At 60.3% G+C, this 17,713-nt stretch overlaps 1 protein-coding gene and 1 long non-coding RNA gene across 18 annotated transcripts in view; one reads left to right on the forward strand and one right to left on the reverse strand.

The window, feature by feature from the left end:
• Positions 1–137: 137 nt before the first annotated feature.
• On the forward strand, positions 138–17,634 carry LOC113608772 (uncharacterized). The gene is made up of 2 exons (XR_003428417.1): positions 138–485; positions 16,999–17,634. It is a non-coding gene; the product is annotated as an uncharacterized LOC113608772 (long non-coding RNA).
• TCF3 (transcription factor 3) overlaps positions 4,636–17,713 on the reverse strand; it is a 35,859-nt gene continuing 22,781 nt past the window's right edge. For 2 of the 17 annotated variants that reach the window (XM_027085617.1, XM_027085613.1), the window contains 13 exons: positions 17,146–17,275; positions 16,425–16,474; positions 15,107–15,209; positions 14,855–15,024; positions 14,632–14,764; positions 14,164–14,222; positions 13,984–14,062; positions 13,128–13,201; positions 12,610–12,771; positions 12,433–12,535; positions 9,734–9,863; positions 9,314–9,549; positions 4,636–7,031 (listed from right to left, as the gene is read on the reverse strand). In XM_027085617.1, coding sequence (XP_026941418.1) covers positions 6,889–7,031; positions 9,314–9,549; positions 9,734–9,863; positions 12,433–12,535; positions 12,610–12,771; positions 13,128–13,201; positions 13,984–14,062; positions 14,164–14,222; positions 14,632–14,764; positions 14,855–15,024; positions 15,107–15,209; positions 16,425–16,474; positions 17,146–17,275 — 1,572 coding nt within the window. In that variant the 3' untranslated portion in view covers positions 4,636–6,888. Of the gene's footprint in view, positions 7,032–7,247; positions 7,475–9,313; positions 9,550–9,733; positions 9,864–12,432; positions 12,536–12,609; positions 12,772–13,127; positions 13,202–13,983; positions 14,063–14,163; positions 14,223–14,631; positions 14,765–14,854; positions 15,025–15,106; positions 15,210–16,424; positions 16,475–17,145; positions 17,276–17,713 lie in introns of those variants that run through there. The other 15 variants (XM_027085622.1, XM_027085614.1, XM_027085616.1 and 12 more) reach the window with 15 other exon arrangements.

Consider the following 17,713-nt stretch of genomic DNA (forward strand, 5'->3'; position numbering starts at 1 on the left):
GGGCCAGGGAGGCGGGGCTTTCTGACCACGTGACGTGAGTACGCGGGGTCTGCCTCTCCGCTCCGGCGGTCAGAGTGGCCCCAAGCTGCGCAACGTCCAGCGAATAAGTGTGGCCCGCGACATTTGACTGGTGAGTTTGTGTCCTTATTACGTGCCAGAACTTTATTTACAGTTAAAGAAACAGGCCAAACAGGGAAGGGTTAAGCCCAGAGTCGCACAGAGGGGAAGGGTGGGATTTGAACTCCCTTTTGGAGGAATTAGGCGTTGTCACTGGACTCGCTGTGTGTGGGACCTTGGCCAGATGACAGCGCTTCCCCGAGCCTCGGTTTGCTGGCATTTTGTTGTCTGTTGCTCAGAGGCTCGGTGGCAAATTGTTTGCACGTTTCGATTGGGAGTGATTCCTCATTCCGGCAGCAGAGGGAGGCCTGGTTCCTCGCGCTGTCAACATTCAGGATGCCACCTGTTAGCTGATGGACCCAGGACAGGTGGGTCCTCCTCCCTCGGCTTTCCGCCGCCCCAGGCTCGCTCGGGCTCGCCTTCTCCTTTCACCGCCTCCGGGGTCCCAGCGTCGAATGCAGCCTTGGAGATGCGGACTGGACACTGTGGGGTTTGTCTGCCCAGCCCAGCCCATCCTGCTGGGATCGGCCTCTCGGCACCCTCCAAGACTGCGGTTCCCAGAGGGCTGCAGGTTCTCACCTAGCCCTGGCCTCCGACCATGGGGTTGGTTGGAGACCATGGTCTGGGCAGGAGGGGTGCTCGTTGCTATTGAGTTGGACATTGTTTCTCCGCCTTTCCAGTTGCCCTGGGATTTTTGAGCTTGGGATCAGAGAGGACCTGAATTAAGTCTCTGTCCTCGATGGAAACTTAAAAAGTGGGATGTAGGGGCCACCCTGGAGATTGTAGAATCTGAGACAGAGATTAGAAATCATGAGACAGAGACTAGACCTGCGTGAAAAGATGAGCAGAGGTGGGCATAGAGGCCTTGGGGCTGCAGGTCCTGGATCCAGCAGTTTCTGAAGCTCTGCCGCATTGTTCCTTCTGCTTAATGCACTTCAGCTCACGAGGCAGAATGCTTTTCATTTCAAGTGATAAACGAAGAACAAAAACTGGCTTAAGAGAACAGAAGGAAGTTCTGTGGCATGTTAGATGGCTTCAGGCACAGCTGCATCCAGGAGTCTAGCAATATGATTACGAATCTTCTCTCTATCTCTCAGCTCTTCTTTCCTCTGTGTTGCCCTTACTCTGTGGTGAACTCTGAGCAGAGGCACCCAGAAACTCTTGGTTGACATTACAGCAACCCTTGCAGGAAGATGGCACCTCTTTCCCAATAATCACAGAAAATGCCCCCAAGCTGCTTCTCATTCGCGTGCTGTGGAAACAGGGCAGAGTTGGCCCCTCTCATTTGAGGATGTGGGCTGAAATTGGAGGAGAATCCCCAAAAGAAAATACCAGGATTCTGTGACCAGAAGAGATGGTGGATAAGCAAGAACGGTTGGCCCCGCTCGCACCCTGCTGGCCCTCTGCCCTGGCCTCCTGGGTTCCATGCAGGATCCCTATCTGGCCCTCAGGAAAGGGAACGACTTTTCTTGTCTTCATCAATGTGAAATTCACATAACATACAATTAACCATTGTAAAGTGTAGAATTCAGTGGTCTTTAGTACATTCACAAGGTTGTGCGACCACCACCTCCATCTAATTCCAGAACATTCCATCACCCCAATAGAAGCCCCGTCCTCATCAGCAGTCACCCCACCCCTCACCCCCTTCCCAGCCCTTGACAACCAGGAATTCACTCTCTGTCTATGCATCTGCTTGTTCTGGACGTTTCCCATCAATGGAATCACACCCTGTGTGTCCTTCTGTGTCTGGCTTCTCTCACTGAGCGTCGTGTTCTCAAGGTCCATCCACACTGTAGCGAGTGTCAGGGCTTCACCCCTTTTCATGGCTGAGTGATGTTCCCCTGTGTGGAGGGACCACATGGTGTTTATCCGTTCATCTGTTGGATTCTTTTCTTTTACAATTTTTACAACTTTACTGATGTATACTTGACCTACAAAAATGCACGTATTTAAAACATACAACTTGGTATTTCGACATAGGTGCACACCCATGAAACCATCACAGTGTGGAGATAATGAACACCTCCCCCTCGTCCCCTGGAAGTTTCCTCCTGCCCCTTTGGGACCCCACCCACTCCCCCCTCCAGCCCCTACAACCACGGTACTGTGAATTAGTCTGCATTTTCTAGACTTTTCTACCGAGAATCATAGAGTATGTTCTGTTTGGTGTCTGGCTTTGTCCACGCAGCGTAGCTATTTTGAATCATCCAAGCCATTGTTTCCGTCAGAGTTTCATTCTTTCCACTGCTGAGTCGTGGACCATGGAGTGGGTGGACCCTTGTGTTTACCCACTGACCTGTTGAAGGACATTTGGGTGGTTTCCACGTTTTGGCGATGGGAAAGGAATCTGCAATGAGCAGTTGCATCCAGGTCTTTGTGTGGACATGTGTCTTTGTGTCTCTTGGGTGGATGACTGGGGTGGACTGGCTGCTGGCTGACTTGTAGGGGAGGCTTATGTTTAACTGTAGAAGAAACTGCCACAGGCTTTTATTATTGTTGAGGTGTAATTGATGTGTAACATGTTAGTTTCAGGTGCACCGCCAAAGTCTTTTCCAAAGTCCTTGTATCTGTTTGTGTTCCGACCAGCGAGGTATGAAGAGTCCCTGTTGCGTTTGGATGTTTTGCCGTTTTAAAAAAGGGCACAGATGCTATTAATTTCCTGTGGCTGCGTGACAAATGACCACAAGCTGGGTGGCTTAAAGCAACAGGGGTTTATCCTCTTCCAGTTCTGGAGACCATATGTCTGAGATCAAGGTGTCACAGGGCTGTGGTCCCTCCAGAGGCTCCAAGGGAGGGTCCTTTCTGCCTCTTCCAGCTTCTGTCCCCTGCCACCCCGCCCCCACCCCACCCCGGCATCCCTTGGCTTGTGGCTGCATCCCTCCAGCCTGTTGTCACGTGGCTTCTCGTCTGTGTCTCTTGTCTTCTGTCTCTTATAAGGACACTTGTCATTGATTTGGGGGTCACCCTAATCCAGGATGATCTTGAGATCCTTAACTTGATTACATCTGCAAAGACCCTTTTTCAAAATAGGGTGCCATTCACAGGTCAGGACGTGGGCCTTTCTTTTGTGGTTCCCATCACCCTGCTGCAGCCCGGCACCATCTGTCTCAGTCAGGCATGTCCCTTCCCTCCCTGGCCTGTGGGTGTCAGGGCTGTTCCAGGACCGGGCTCTGCGCGTTCTCTGTCAGCCCTGGAGGGCCCGGTGGGCATCCAGCAGATGGGGAGCCACAGGCTTTGAAAGGCTTGGACTCAGGAACACACCTGCGACACCACTGGCACTGTCAAGCCACACACACATCCACCGCCCCAGTTTCCCTGTGCCCAACCCCCTGCCACCAGATTTCTCTGACCTGAGTCAAGCAGATGCTCCTTCAAGAAATTTTCATGGAGCCAACCCCTGCCGGGACAGAGAGGCGACGCCTCCCTGGATAAGGATTTTGGCACCTTTAAGATATTTTTAGACACCTGTATTGAGATATAATCCACACACCATACAATTCACCCATTCAGTGTGCATCAATCATTCAGTGGGTTTTGGTGTATTACATTATTTATTTTAAAATATTTATTTTTTTATTTATTTTAATTTATTTATTTGGCCGTGCCAGGTCTTAGTTGAGGCATGTGGGATCTAGTTCGCTAACCAGGGATAGAACCTGGGCCCCCTGCATTGGGATCCAATAAAGATGTTAAAATACATACATACATACATACATACATACTAACTCAGGGAGTGGCCTTCTGCCAGGAGCCAGTCAGCTTCCACATCCCGGGAGCCCTTATTCCAAGTGCAGTTCCCTGGCTTTGCCCGAGGAACTTTGCTTCTAGAACAAGGAATCACCGTGGCCACCTTTCCCAGTGTCTGCGGCCTTGCTCACCACCACCCCATCAAACCCCGGTTGAGGGCTGAACTGTGTCCTCCCAAGAGGACATGTTCAAGTCTTGACCACCCCCCACCCGCTACCTGTGAACGGGACCTTATTTGGAAATAAGGTCTTTGCAGATGTGATTGGTTAAGATGAGGTCATGCTAGAGATTTTGCGGCCCTAAGGCAATGACAGGTGTGTGTGTAGGAGGGACACCTGGACACAAGACACACAGGGAGAGGCCACCTGAAGATGGAGGTGGAGATCAGGGTGATGCGGCTGCAAACCGAGGCACACCTGAGGCCCCCAGAAGCTGGAAGAGGCAGGCAGGAAGGACTCTCCTGGGGGGGGGTGGTGGTCAGGAGGGAACGCGGCCCTACCACACCTGGACCTGGGACATTTGGCCTGCAGAATGTGTAAGAACAGATTCCTGTGGTTTCCAAGCCCCCTGCCCGCCCGCCGAGCTGTTTTAGCTGTCCAGATGTGCAGTGCGGATAAGTCCACAACACCCCGGGCCATCCTTGGTGGGATGTACTCAGGCCACCTAGTGAGCGCCTACGCCGACACCGACACCGGGGGCACCACCTTCCCAACCCCTCTTTTCATCTGTAAGCACACAGCAGCTGAAAGATCCAGGGACAGCAGAGTATTGTCATAAAATGTCACATTTATTGCTACAGTGCTGTTATGTACAGGTCTCCAAATCGACTTTAGAGGATCGTTATTAAAAATCCCAAAGAATTCAGCCAGCTGTGTTGACACTTATATAAAATTATTCTACTTAAAAAACTTTTTGTTGTTTTTAAAAAAATCAGTTATCCTGAGGCACTCAGAGCACAATTTTCCCTGTAATTGTAGTTCTTCCCCTCCCCCAAGGCTACTTTTTCCCGTGCTGGGTTAATCTCATTATATATATATAAAATATATAAAACTTAAATTATATATGTAATACACATTTCAAAAGTTTGTGGGCCTCGGGGGGGCCGCAGAGGCTCCTCAGCCCCTGCCCATCTGGGTCTGTGGGTTAGGCCCGAGGCAGAGGGAAACTGAGGCAGGTTCCCCAAAGAGAGACAAGACCCACAGACCAGGGGAGTCACCAAGGAGAGTCCCCTGATTGGTCTTAGGGGCAGACCCCAGGGGATCCCAGGGACCTGGAGGTGGCCCCGGCCCCAAGCTGGGATGTCCCGCTCCTGCTGGCCTTGGGGTTCCCTCAAGCTTCCCGTGGGGCACCCGGCCCCCAGCCGTGGGGAGTTCCAGTCTTGAGGAGTCAGGCCGCCCCAGTGCTCGGGGCGTGAGGGGGTTTGGGGGGAGACACCTGGGATGCTGGTAGGGTGGGGTGCACGCAGCCAGCCTGGGGGTACGTAAGGCCTCTCTGCAGGGGGTAGAGGGAGGGCAGGTGAGACCCCAGCAGGCCTGACCCCACACCCAGGTGACACGTAAGGTGACCAACCGCCCTGGACTTTGTTTAAACCTGGGACAGCCCAGGCCGAGTGGGTTCCCCTGAACATACGGGAGAGAGGGCTACTTGGGGAGGCCTGGGAGCTGGCACCCAGGGCCTGAGAGCGGCTCAGCCTCCTGGTTTGCAGTGGGGCGTCAACCCTGACAGACACACAGCCTGGGGGCCTTTCTGGGTAGGGGGATCCTGTAACTTCCCCAGTCCACACCAGGAAGGCCACTCGGGGAGCAGGGGGTTTCTGTGCCAGAGTTCAGAGAATGAAGAACGGGGTGTTTAGGGAGGCCCCCCATTACCACGCTCAGCAACGCAGGCCCCGGGCCCAGGAATGCTGCTCCTCACAAAGTCCCGTCTGAGAGAGTTCCCAGGACTTGGAGGGATGTGGGGCTGGCAGGCCGCAGGCAGGGGGCCTGGGGGACCCGAGCTGCTTGCGGGCAGGAACCTCAGCTGTGTGACAGGGGAGCGTCCCTGCCTCCTTGGAGGTGCCCCAGCAGGGTGTCCCCCTTCCTGAGGGAGGGGAGCAGATCTGGCAGGGGAGGCCCCCACCAAGCAAGGGCCCACCTGCTACTTCGCAGTGAGCAAAACCACAAGAGCAAGCCCCCCACACTAGAACCTGAACTGGACGGCACCTGCCACCCCTGGTCCAGTGGCTCCCGGGGCGGGGGCACCTCAAGTTTACACGGGATCTTTTTAAAGTTTTTTGGCCACGCCACGTGGCACGAGGGATCTCAGCTCCCCGACCAGGGATTGAACCCGTACCCCCTGCATTGGGAGCGTGGAATCTTAACCACTGGACCACCAGGAAAGTCCTGGGGTCTTTTTAATACAACTTTTAATAACCTTGTTGATCATGAAATGCAATGCTCATTTCTAGAAACAGCAGCAAAAATAGCAAGACACACGAGACTTTTATACAAAAAAATTTGTTGCTTAGAAAACATACGCAAAAAAAGCTAAAAAAAAAAAGAGACCAAAGGCATCATTCTTACTAATTTTCTAATACATTAAAAAAAAAAAAACCTCATAACTAAGTTTCCTTTTATTTTCCTTAAAAAAAAAAAAAAAAAAAAAAAAAACCTCTCAGGCGTAGGCACAAGTTGCTGGTTGGTGGCTGCCGACCAAGCTGGCTCCGCACAGCATTTCCCTCCTGTGAACGGTATGTTTGAGTCTTCACGTTTTATACTTAAGGCATTCATTTTCTTGTCTGACAACATGTATATACCAAAAACAAAAACAATGCTCCTTGCCGCCCAGGCCTGGGCAGCAGGGCCGAGACGCAGTTTCAGGATCCATCAAGCCAAAGGCCTGGCGGTGGTGTTGCCTCCGGAGCGCCCAGGGCGGTGTTGGCTCAAGGCTGACCACGGGCTGCGTGGGATGGGGACCAGGCGCCTGGCGTTGACTGTCCCAGGTTAGACCAAGGTGGGGTCACTCGTCTGGGCAGCGTTCCTGTCACATGTGCCCGGCAGGGTTGTGGGCCTCGCCCAGGCCTGGGTGGGCGGCCGACAGCACCATCTGGGCATCTCCGACCACGCCGGACACCTTCTCCTCTTCTCGGCGCTTCAAGCAGGCCGCTTTGGGGTTCAGGTTACGCTCTGGGGGGAGGGGGAGAGCACTGTGGGAGAGGGTCCCCGGGGGGAGGAAGAACTGGGGGGGGGGCCCGCACGGCTGCTCCATCTCTCGACCTGTCCCCGTCCCCGAGAAGGCCATACGGGCCGGGGGTCTACAGAGCAGGATGAGCGTCGGGGGGCGCCGGCGGCTCAGGTCCCCGGTGGGCGGGAGGGCGGGGCGGGGCCGGCCCGGGCGCCTACCTCGCACCTGCTGCTCCAGGCCCAGGATGACCTGCACGGCCTGCTGCAGGATGAGCAGCTTGGTCTGCGCCTTGTCCGACTTGAGGTGCAGCTGGCACATGCGCCCCAGCTCCCGGAAGGCCTCGTTAATGTCCCGCACGCGCACCCGCTCCCGCGCGTTATTGGCCATGCGCCTCTCCCGGTCCCTCAGGTCTTTCTCCTCCAGGGACAGCACCTCCTCCGTACTGCTGGGTCACAGCACCGGGGCCCCGTTAGTCCCGAGCGGGGGTCGTGGGGAGGGCACCCGCTGGCTGCGAGTGCGCATGCCGTGTGCCTGGCAGGAGGTGGGGCCTTGACCCCCACCCGCGCATGTGCATGGAGCTGGGCGCAGCCCTTGCCCCCGCCCGCTCGCCGTGCCCAGGACTGGCCAGGAAACAGGGAGGCCCCATGCCCCCCACCCCCAGGATGACGACCTTCCCCGTTCAGAGCAGCTGCTTGCTGGGTGAAGGAGAGCTAGGCCTGGGGCTCCCAGAGCTCAGGACACTGAGTCCACAGAAGCAAACCAGCTCACAGCCTGGAGACCCCTCATGCCTGGGCGCCACAGGACTGCACCTGCCCCACGTTGGACCCTGGCTGCCTGAGAGCTGGGCCTGGAGTGGCCGCCCTGAGCCCTGCCTGGAGGACCCTGAGGCCTGGCACTTGTGCTCTAACCGCTGGGTGGCGGGCACAGTGTTGAGTCCCCCCAACGAGTCTGGAACAGGGGCTCAGAGAGCTGACCACGGGGTCCACACCCCAGCTCAGGCCCCCCAGGGGCGCAGTGTGGGGCTCTGCACGAACAACCTCTCCATCTGCCTGTTTCCCTGGGAGCCCGTCCTGCCCGCCCACCCTGCCCTCGGGCCTGAGCGACCCCCGCGGGTGGCGGCGGCGGCCGGAGCTCAGGACAAGCGTGCAGACCAAACTGACAGACAGGCCTCGGGGCCCCTTTCTTCCCTCAAGTCCCGATGGGGGCCGTGGGGGAGGAAAGGCCCGGGTCGCAGCCCTGCCGTTTCAGCGCTTGGGCGCAAGTGCGAGGTAAGGAGGGCAGCCGGTGGGAATGAGGAGGTGGGCGGCCAGGGTGGGGGAGCACGGGGGGCAGAGAGCAGAGAGGCGGGCGGACGCGGCGTGACGCCCATGCCGCCGTGGGGACGCGGAAACCCCAGAGCTCAGGGGACAGTGGGCGACAGGCCAGGGCCCTAGCTCCGGTCCAAGCGACAGCACTGCAGGAGAGAAAGGGTTAATGGGGCAGCGGGGGTGGGGTGGGGGTCGTTAAGGAATCAGCTGGAGGGAGTCACACAGCCTCCCTGACCCTCACTCAGCCTTGGGGATGGGGGGTGAACCCCACCTGCAAGTGGGGACCGATGGGCTCAGGCACCCCACGAAGTGTCTGCTCAGAGCTAGAGCGACAGTGACATTCTCTGGGAGCCAGGGGACACGAGTCCCTGCCAGCCGGACTCTGGGCTTCCTCAGAAGGTAGGGCTGGGCAGGTGGAGTCTTTGGGGTCTGAGGAGACAGTTCTGTGCCAAAGTGCCCAGGGCTACAGGGCTAGGAGTCGAGAGTCTGTTCCTCTCACTTGAGGAGACAATGGGATGGGACTTCGCTGGCGGTCCAGTGGTTAACACTTCCCCCGCTTCTACTGCAGGGGGTGCGGTTTCAATCCCTGGTTGGGGAACTAGGATCCCGCCTGCCAACGCAGCACGGCCAAAAAAACCCACTGGAGACAGCAATGGGGCCTGGCTAGGCAGAGGGCCCACGGTCAGGAGGGAGATGGTCACTGAGGAGGGAATGGCCACTGCAGAGGAGGATGGTCACTGGGGGGATAGTCACAGCAGGGAAATGGAAAATGGTCGCTGAAGGGGGGCTGGTCACTGTAGGAGGCGGAAAGTCAGCAGAGGAGGTCACTGCAGGGGTGATGTCACTGCAGGGAAAAGGTCACAGGGCAAGGGAGAAAGGTCACAGCGGGGGATGTCACGCAGGGCAGGTGGGCTCCAGGAAGGGAGGAGGGGAGAGCGAGGGCAGCAGTGGGGGAGGGGAGCGGCGCCCCCACTGACCTCGCACCTGCTGCTCCAGGTTCAGGATGACCGACACGGCCTGGTGCAGGATGAGCAGTTTGGTCTGGGGCTTCTCACTGTTGAGGTGCAGCTGGCACATGCGCCCCAGCTCCTTAAAAGCCTCATTGATGTCTCGGACCCGCAGCCGCTCCCGCGCGTTATTGGCCACCCGGCGCTCCTTCTCCCGCTCAGCCTTCTGCTCTGGGGGGAGAAGGTCGTCCTCGTCCTCGTCCGGGCTACGGGGCCAGGGGCCAGAGGGAGACAGTGAGGCAGGGCCGGGCAAGGGCCTGCCGCGGCCTCGGGAGCCGGCGCCCCGTGCGTGTGCACGGGCGCCCTGAGAGGCTCCCGTGCGCATGCGCAGCCGGCGCCCTCACGGGTCGCGCGTGCGCAGCCGGCCTGTGGGGGTGGGGGGGGCGGCACCTGGTCCTGGTGCGCGGGGCCTTGAGGTCCTTCTTCTCATCCTCGGCGGTGTCGGCCGCCACGTTCTCTCCGTCCTCCTGCTCCTCCCGCTTGATGTCGCCCGGCCCTGGGGCGGCGCCGCGCCCGAGATCTGCAACGGGCCGGAGTCAGGGGCCTCCGTGCGCAACGGCAAGCCACCCAGAAGCCCACCAAGAGCGGGACACCGGCCTCACGCCACACGCGGGCACCCGTTCCAGACCCCACGGACCGAAAGGCCTTCAGAAGAAAGTGCGCCGAAATGTCGTGGCCACTCAGGGGCGGAAAACTGTTTCCTAAAACGCTAAGGAGCTGTCCTCAAAAGAAACAGAAATCGATAAACTTGAATATATCAAAATTGAGAACTTCTCATCACCAAGAAAATAAGCGGCTGCGCCACTGGACAGAAGACGCCGTCACGTACAAGCCAACAAAGGGCAGGTCCCCACGATCCCAAAGAACTGCTACAAGTCAGTGCGGACGTGATGGAGAAGCCCGAGGGGGTCAGGGAGGGCCCCCGGGAGCCTGCAATCTGCGTCATCGCTTCAGGAAATGCTGAAATGCTGCGGGTCTGAGTATCGCTTATGGGTGTGACCGCTTTGGAAAACACTTTTTCCGCCTTATCTGGAAAAGGCGGGCACGTGTGTGCCCAGCAACCCTCCAACCCAGAATCACACCCGCCACCAGGAGACACGCTCGGAAGGTTCGGAAGAGCGCCCACGCGTGGGCCCAGGTTGGGGCGGGACCTAGTGTCCCGTGAGGCCAGGGCTGGTCCTTGCATGGCAGCTGAGCAAGCAGTCGGGTGGGAAAGCCACCCAGTAGGACAATGACCCACAAAACCCCAGGCCCAGGCCACATAAAGAGACCCGCGGCCGAGGGCACACAGCTGCTTGAAACCACCACGTGGCCGCGGGACTGGCCTGGGCTCTCCCATAGCTGAACCGCACGACGCGGGCAGTGCTTAAAAGACCAGCTCGGGGGCTCCCTCAGAACTGCTGCCACCAGGCCGGGGCATCCTGGGCCCTGTGGGGGCTGAGCGTCATCCCTGCCCCTGTAACAGCCAAAGATGTCCCCAGACGCCACCCAGGTGTGCAGTGACAAAATCTGGACACCCAGTCAAGAGTCAGGCTGGTTCTGGGGCTGCAGGGCCCTCAGGCGGGCCTGAGGGTTGTGTGGTGGGTTCAGGGGGGCCTTGCGGTCAAATGCGCGCAGCATGTGGCACAGCGCATTTTTCACCAGGTCGATGGGGGCAGGGTGGGTGTAGTCCTGGATCCTCCCCAGGCCTGGGTCTCACCGACTGTTGCAGGGTCAGCATTAACTGACCCTGGGACGGGACCCTGTGACACCCAGGGCCCCAAACCCCAGTGGGCATGCGCAAGCCTGCCCGTTACCCCATTCTATAGCTAACCTCGTGCCAAGTGACTTTGCCCCTCTCGCTACTGCTGATTTCTCTGCTTCCCCAGACAATTAACAACCCAGAACTCCACCAACGCCGCCCCACTTGCCCTGACGGGGCCCTCAACTCAGCATCCAATGTAGTGCACCCTCCTCCAGGCCCCTCAATGCCCGCCCCCCCGATCTGCCCGGGACCCTGGCCCCGCCTAAGACCCTGCCCCACCTGGGACCTGCCCAGGCTCCCCACCATCAACCCCACTGTGTGCCAAGGACCCCGAGACCCCACCTACAGACTGGAACCGTACCTCCTCCTCCACATCTGCAAATCCTTCAAAGCACCTGGAAATCGCACACCACTGCCCCCTCTTCGGCCCCTCACAGGCCAGTCCACAGCATCCACCCACACCATTCCTCCTGGACCAGCAGTCCCCCTCTGCCCTGTTTCCCACTTCCAACCCAAGCCCCCCACCCAGTCTGTCCTTCCAGTAGCAGCCACCAGAGGACGTCTATGAGCACCTGAGCACGGCCCTGCCCCTCTTCTACCCACAGCCCTCCAGGGCCCTCACCTCCCTGGGGTAAAAGCCCAAGTCCTCCCCAAGGCCCTGCACGACCTGCCCCATCCCCTACCCCGTCCCTTCCCGTCCCTGCCCTCCTCCCTCTCTCCCCCTCGCTCACTCTGCTCCAGACACACGGGCCTCCTTGCTGTTCCTCCAACACACAAGGCACAGCTCTGCCCCAGGGCCTTTGCACGCGTGCACCCACACACACACAGCTCTCTCCCCAGCACTCATCCTGACACGCTTCCTTCACCTTCCAGTTTCCGCACAAGTCACCCCCTTTCTCTGCCTGATCTGTTTTGTTCCCTGGTGCCAAGAAAAGTGCCAGACACACGATGGACACTAAACATATGCCTTTTGGGACTCTTCCGATTGACCGGGCGAACAGAGAGAGAGGTAGCAACCCACCCCGGAAGCAGCAGGGCCCCTCCCAACCCCTGTGGGATCCTGGCACCAAGCCAGGTAGGGCTTTGGTGATGTGGCAGGGGGCATCTCCCCCTCTCCGCACCAGTGCCCAGTTAGTTACCCTGGACCTCAGTTTCCTCAACTGGAGATGCGGGTGGACAGTCCCGGGCCCATAGGCCACCGGGAAGGTTGGCGGGTGGCTCTCAGTCCCCATTTTCCAGAGGAGGAATGTGGCTCCAAGGAGGAGTGACACCTACTGGCGGGCCCACGGTGTGGGCCACCCTGGGGTGCAGCCACCTCTGCACAGGGGACGTAACAGGGACTTACCGCTGTAGGAGTCAGGCGGCCGGGAGAGGTCGGGGAGGGCCACGTGGTTGTGCACGAGGCCGCCACTGCTGGAGAGGCCGTCCTCCGAGTGGCTGCCGCCCACCTGTGGACGAGGGGGGTTATCAGTGCTGGCCTGGCCCCAACCGACCCCCCGGCCTGCCCTTGCCCAGCACTCACCAGGCCAGCATGCCGCCCACCCAGTGGCATGACAGCGCCAGCAAAGCCTGAGGCCAGCGGCCCGTGGCCGGGCAGCAGTCCGTGCACGTCCCCCGCTGTGCCCACAGCGTGGCTGCGGAGGACGTGGATGGCCTCGTCCAGGTGGTCCTCCATCTTGCTCTGCTGTGGGGTGGACAGGGGTGAGGGGCCTGGGCCGCCGGGACCCCATACAGCTGCCAACAGCATAGCTGCCCGTCGCGGGCCACAGGCTACGGCCACAGCTTTGGCCACCCACCAGCTTTGGACCCTATTCCCAACAAATTAGCTGAGAAGTTTAACCTGGTCAAGGGGCACCTGTGCTGTCGCACATTCTGCTGTTTCCACGACACCTGAGACTTCTTACAGGATGTGGCTCTGTGGCCATGGCAGACATGCGAAGCCACCCCCCACCCCAAACGGGTGTCCCTGGGTGTTCACAAGCACCTCTGCTCCCTGTGCTCCCACGAGGGTGCACCCTCCCCAGCCCCCAGGACACTCACCAGGCCGTGGAGACCCCCATCGTAGCTGGGCGATAAGGCACCGGGGGCTCCTGCTCGAGGCCACTGTGACGTCCCTGGAAGGGGCAGATGCGCGTGAGTGGGGGGGGCGGTGGTCGGTGCAGCCTGACCCATGGAAGGAGAAAGGCTGGGCTGGGAGTCTGCGGCTGTGATGCCCAGACTGGCCACACAGGGGCTCCCACGCCCACAGAGCAGTCTAAGGGACCCACGTCTAAATCTCAGCCCAGCTGGCCCGACAGCTCTGCCAGGCTGGGGTGTGAACCCAGTGGGCAGGTCACATCTTTGAGCCTCAGTTTCTCCAACTGCAAAACCCACGGGGCAGGCGGCCCCTCCCAGTCCCGCCCCACCGGAGCCCCAGAGGCACCGTGCAGGCCTGTGTGCCCTCTGGAGACCGTGGCCCTCACTTCTCCACAGCCCCTCGCTGAGCCCCGGGTGCAACCTCTTAGGGACAGGGGACCCGGCCCCCTTGGCAAAGCCAAACATGAGGCACACAGTAGGTGCCTAACAGCTTCTGGGGTGAATTAATGCCAACATGCCCATGTCCTGGAGTCCAGGCGGGAGCCTCGGGCCGGCTGCTCTGCTTCTTGGGCATCCCAGGCCCCCCCGCTGGATCCCACATGCCCCTCACGCTCACAATGCATGGCCTGCCGCGTCGCACCTCCTGACCTTTGCCTCTGCTGTGACCTAGGAGCATTGGCTTAGAAGCCCCCCATCCTCTAGGGAGCCCTCCTCGACGGCCAAGGGAACGTGAGCTCTGAGGCATGTGGTCTGTCCAGCTCCCCGCCCACCCGGGGCTAGTCAGCAGACCCAGTCCCCTCCCCCAGCATGCTGCACAGACCTGCTAGGCCCTGTGGGGAGCCCACGGGGGTGGAGGGGCTGGATGAGAAGTTATTGCTTGACTGGTCTGGGGAGTAGATCTGTGACGGGGACAGGGAGAGAGAAAGGGCCACCACGTGGCTGGTCAGGAGTCAGTCTCCTGGGTCACCGACCCAGCCACCCACCACGTGCCGAGTCTCACCGAGGCCAGCGCCTTCCCAAGGGCGTCCCCAGAGCTGCCGGCCGTGGTTCCACGGGAGCCTGTGGGTGGAGAGAGGTGAGGCCCAGCCTCTGGGATGCAGCAGCTCTAGCACCTGGGCTGGGCTTGCTCGCCCCGGCTGACGGGGAGCTCCCTTCTGCACGCATCTGCCTGCACGGATGCCACAGCCTGGCCCTGGGCAGCCCCGGTCTCTGTCGGGTGTCTCCTCACGCCTCACCACGTACCTCCACAGTGCTCTGGGGACAGGCAGGCTGCGGGGCTCGGGGTGAGCAGCCCCCTCGCTGCGCCTCAGTTTCCCCAAATGAACAGTGGGACCTACTCATCGAGGAACCACTTTGAAACGTCTGAGGGGGCCCGAGGAGCCCGAGCCAGGCAAGGGGGATGCGGTTAATGATGATACCCAGGGCTGGATCCTGAGCCCACCGGAGGTGTGGGGTGAGGGGGCCGTACCCAGGAGGCTGTCGGCCCCGCTGACAGGGGGTGTGTGGCTGGAGACGCTGCTGTAGGCGCCCGTGGGGGCCGAGGAAAAGGTGGACACAGCCGGGAGCCCGCCGTTCACCTCTGCTCCGTGCAGCTGGTAGCCCTGTGTGCAGGGGACGGGGTAGGAGAGGTCAGACGGGGCACTGCCCACCCACCTCCCCCGCCCCGGCCACGGCCACCCCACGGGGCCTACCATGCGCTCGTGCTGGTGCAGGCCGCCAAACCCACCGCTGCCACTGCCACCCACGGAGCTGCCGCCACCTGCCGGGAGGGGCAGGGGGGATGAGCCCCCGCCCAGCATGGGCCCGAAGCCCACCTGGCCTGGGGGGCTCCAGAGCTCGGCCGAGGGGTGCAGGCTGCCGTCTGCGGAGAGGGGAATGGTGAGGTGGGCGGGCAGAGGGAGCCCGGGCCCCGCCCCAGGCAACCCAGGCGAGCCCTCAAGTACCTGCCACGTAGAAGGAGGCAGGGTAGGTGCCGCTGGGGGTCTTGGTGGGTGGGTAGGCGGTGGTGTCCCTGCTGTAATCATCACCTGAGCTGGGTGGGTACACCTGTGCTGGGCCAGCGGGCATGGTGAGGCAGGAGGGGCCGGGGGGGGTGGGGACCGGCCAGCCCCCGCCTCGCAGCTCCCCCTGCTGGGTCTCCCCCTCCACCTGGAGGGCTGTCCACCCCACCACCCACTTCCCTGTGCTTCTCCAAACCTTCCCTCTAGAACCGCACCTCAGCCCCGCGTCTGAGGCTCTGCTCGCGTTACCACCTCTCTCTGCTGTTCCTCCTTCACCCCTACCTGCTGCCCTCCCCACAGTCCCAGCCTTGCGCCTGAGGCCTCTGTAGACTGGACCCCCAGCCCAGACTGCCTTTTCCCTCCTTAATCCAGTAAACTCCTATTGATCCAGCAGAGCCCAGCTGTGCCGCCCCCAGCACTGGAACCTGCCTTAACCCCAGCCCTGATCACACGAGACCTGGGGGCCTCAGAGGCAGGGCCCTGGGTGAATATTCTGCCCCAGTTGCCCCAGAGCAGTAAGACAGCAAAGGCTTTCAAGGATCAGCGCCGACCCTGATCGGCTGGGCACTGCAGGAAAGTGCTGGGGTCAACTGGCCACGTCTGCCCCGGCACTGGAGCAGAAAGCGGGGTTCAAGTGCCGAGAGATGGTAGGACAAAGTGGGCTCAGGGGCCTCTCAGCTCTGATGTTCCAGGACGTGACATCACGAGCTGAGTCTTAAAACAGCCTCTGGGCCTACGGCCTGGTACGGGCCACATCAGCCTCCGGGGCTCAGCGCAGAAGGCAAGCAGAGAGGGTGGTGGCCGAGCCGGGGAGTCCAGCAAAGTGCCTTTTCTCCCAACGTGATTAAGTCTCGGGAGCACGGGGCTGGGAGCCGCTGACGGCTCAGCACCATCTGCTGGGCCTGGCAGCCCGCCAGCCACCAGGCATGGGGTGAGGACAGAGGGCAGCTCCAAGCAGGGCGGATGGGGCGGGAAACCCTCTAACTGGCTGCCAGGATGCCCACCCACTCCCGCTTCCAGGACCCCGTTCACACCCTTTCTGAGGCGCCTCGGCCAGAGGAAACCACCTTCTCTTAAAGCAGGAGGGACCCAGGCTAGACCCAAGGAAGGACTTCCCGACTACCTCAGGGCTGGGGCCTCAGGGAAGAAGTCCAGCTGAGCCCATGGGGCTTTTGTCAGACCCCACGCAGGGCCAGCCCACCCTCGGGAGGGGGTCACGAGAGGCACTCGGCCTGTGGGGCCCGTTTGTCCCACAACTCACCGAGGATGGGAGACCCGGCGGCACTTTCCGGACTTTCTTGGGCTGCGTGTCTGTTGGGACAAGAGGAGTGAGCACCCCCGGCCAGGCTCCCGCCCTTACCACTGGGGCCCTTCCCGCTTGGACACTCCTGTCACTAGGGGGTGGGAGACAGTCCCACCCTGCAGCTCGGAGAAGAGACCCCCAAGCTCCCCTACTAAGAGAATGACTTAAACCAGCCTCAGGCCCACGTGGCGAACTCAGGGGGCGGGTGTGTGCCGAGAGCCGGGTCGCAGGGTTCGTGGACACGGGAGCCGGTGCCTGCTCCGCGAGCCCCAGCTCCTGGCAGTTGCCCAGTCGCCGAGTCCCGGACCTGCAAGCTCCCCCTCGCCGAAACTGCTAAGCCCCAACCCTGGCTTGGGCGCCTCCATGGTTGCCAGGTGCCGCTGGCCTTCCGGCTCCAGTGCGGCCCGGACGGGAAGCTGGGATCCCGGTCCCACTCGCTGTGGGCCTGCGTTGGCACCTGTGTACTTCTGGGTGGGTGACTTTAGCATCACTAAATCAAAGCAACCTCGCTAAAGGAAGCGTCTTTCGACAGAACCGCACGGTGCGCAGGGTGTGTATGGCTGGGGAAGCGACCAAGGGCTGTGGAACCCTCGCCGCGCCAATTCAGCACTGCCCGACCTCACAGGACGCGACCGCCAGGACCCACAGGGACCGCCGTCCCCACCACCGCCCCACTCACCCAGGCCGCCATCTGCAGCTCTCCGCCGAGGGTGACCGGAGTAGGAGTAATAGTGGGACCCGCCTTTGACGACCGAGGGCGACAGTGGCCCCGGGCTGCTGAGGGCCAGCTCGCTGGGCAGGAAGCTGGCCTGAGGGAGGGGGAGGGTTAGCAGCCGGTCCCCTGCCCAGCCCCCAGGCCATTCTGGTTTAAAACAACAAAGGCAAGAGCAAGGGCCCAGGCCAATGGCAGGGTCCTGGGGTGACAGTGACCTGGGGCATAGGTCCCTCCCTGCTGACACCGCTGGTGTTTCTCTTATCTAAGATACCACCGATTCATTTTCATGAAGGAAAAAGATGAGGAGAGAAACACCGTCAAGCCTGAAGATGTGTTGCTGTCTGGGCGCGAAACGGGCACAACTATGCTTCAGGTGTCAAGGGAATCTGTGTGTTTTACTTCGTACGTATCCCCCCCCGCCTTTTTTTTTAAGGTAAACGGTTTAATCTCGCAGACATGCGTTTGAAATAGACTCTGTTCCCAGGAAAGCAACAATGACTGGGGTTCGAGGCGCAGTGCTGCAGCCTTGGCT

The sequence above is a fragment of the Aethalodelphis obliquidens genome, unplaced genomic scaffold (assembly GCF_003676395.1).
Source record: "Aethalodelphis obliquidens isolate GAN/ISIS:26980383/991018 unplaced genomic scaffold, ASM367639v1 scaffold53, whole genome shotgun sequence".
NCBI classification, from domain to species: Eukaryota; Metazoa; Chordata; class Mammalia; order Artiodactyla; family Delphinidae; genus Aethalodelphis; species Aethalodelphis obliquidens.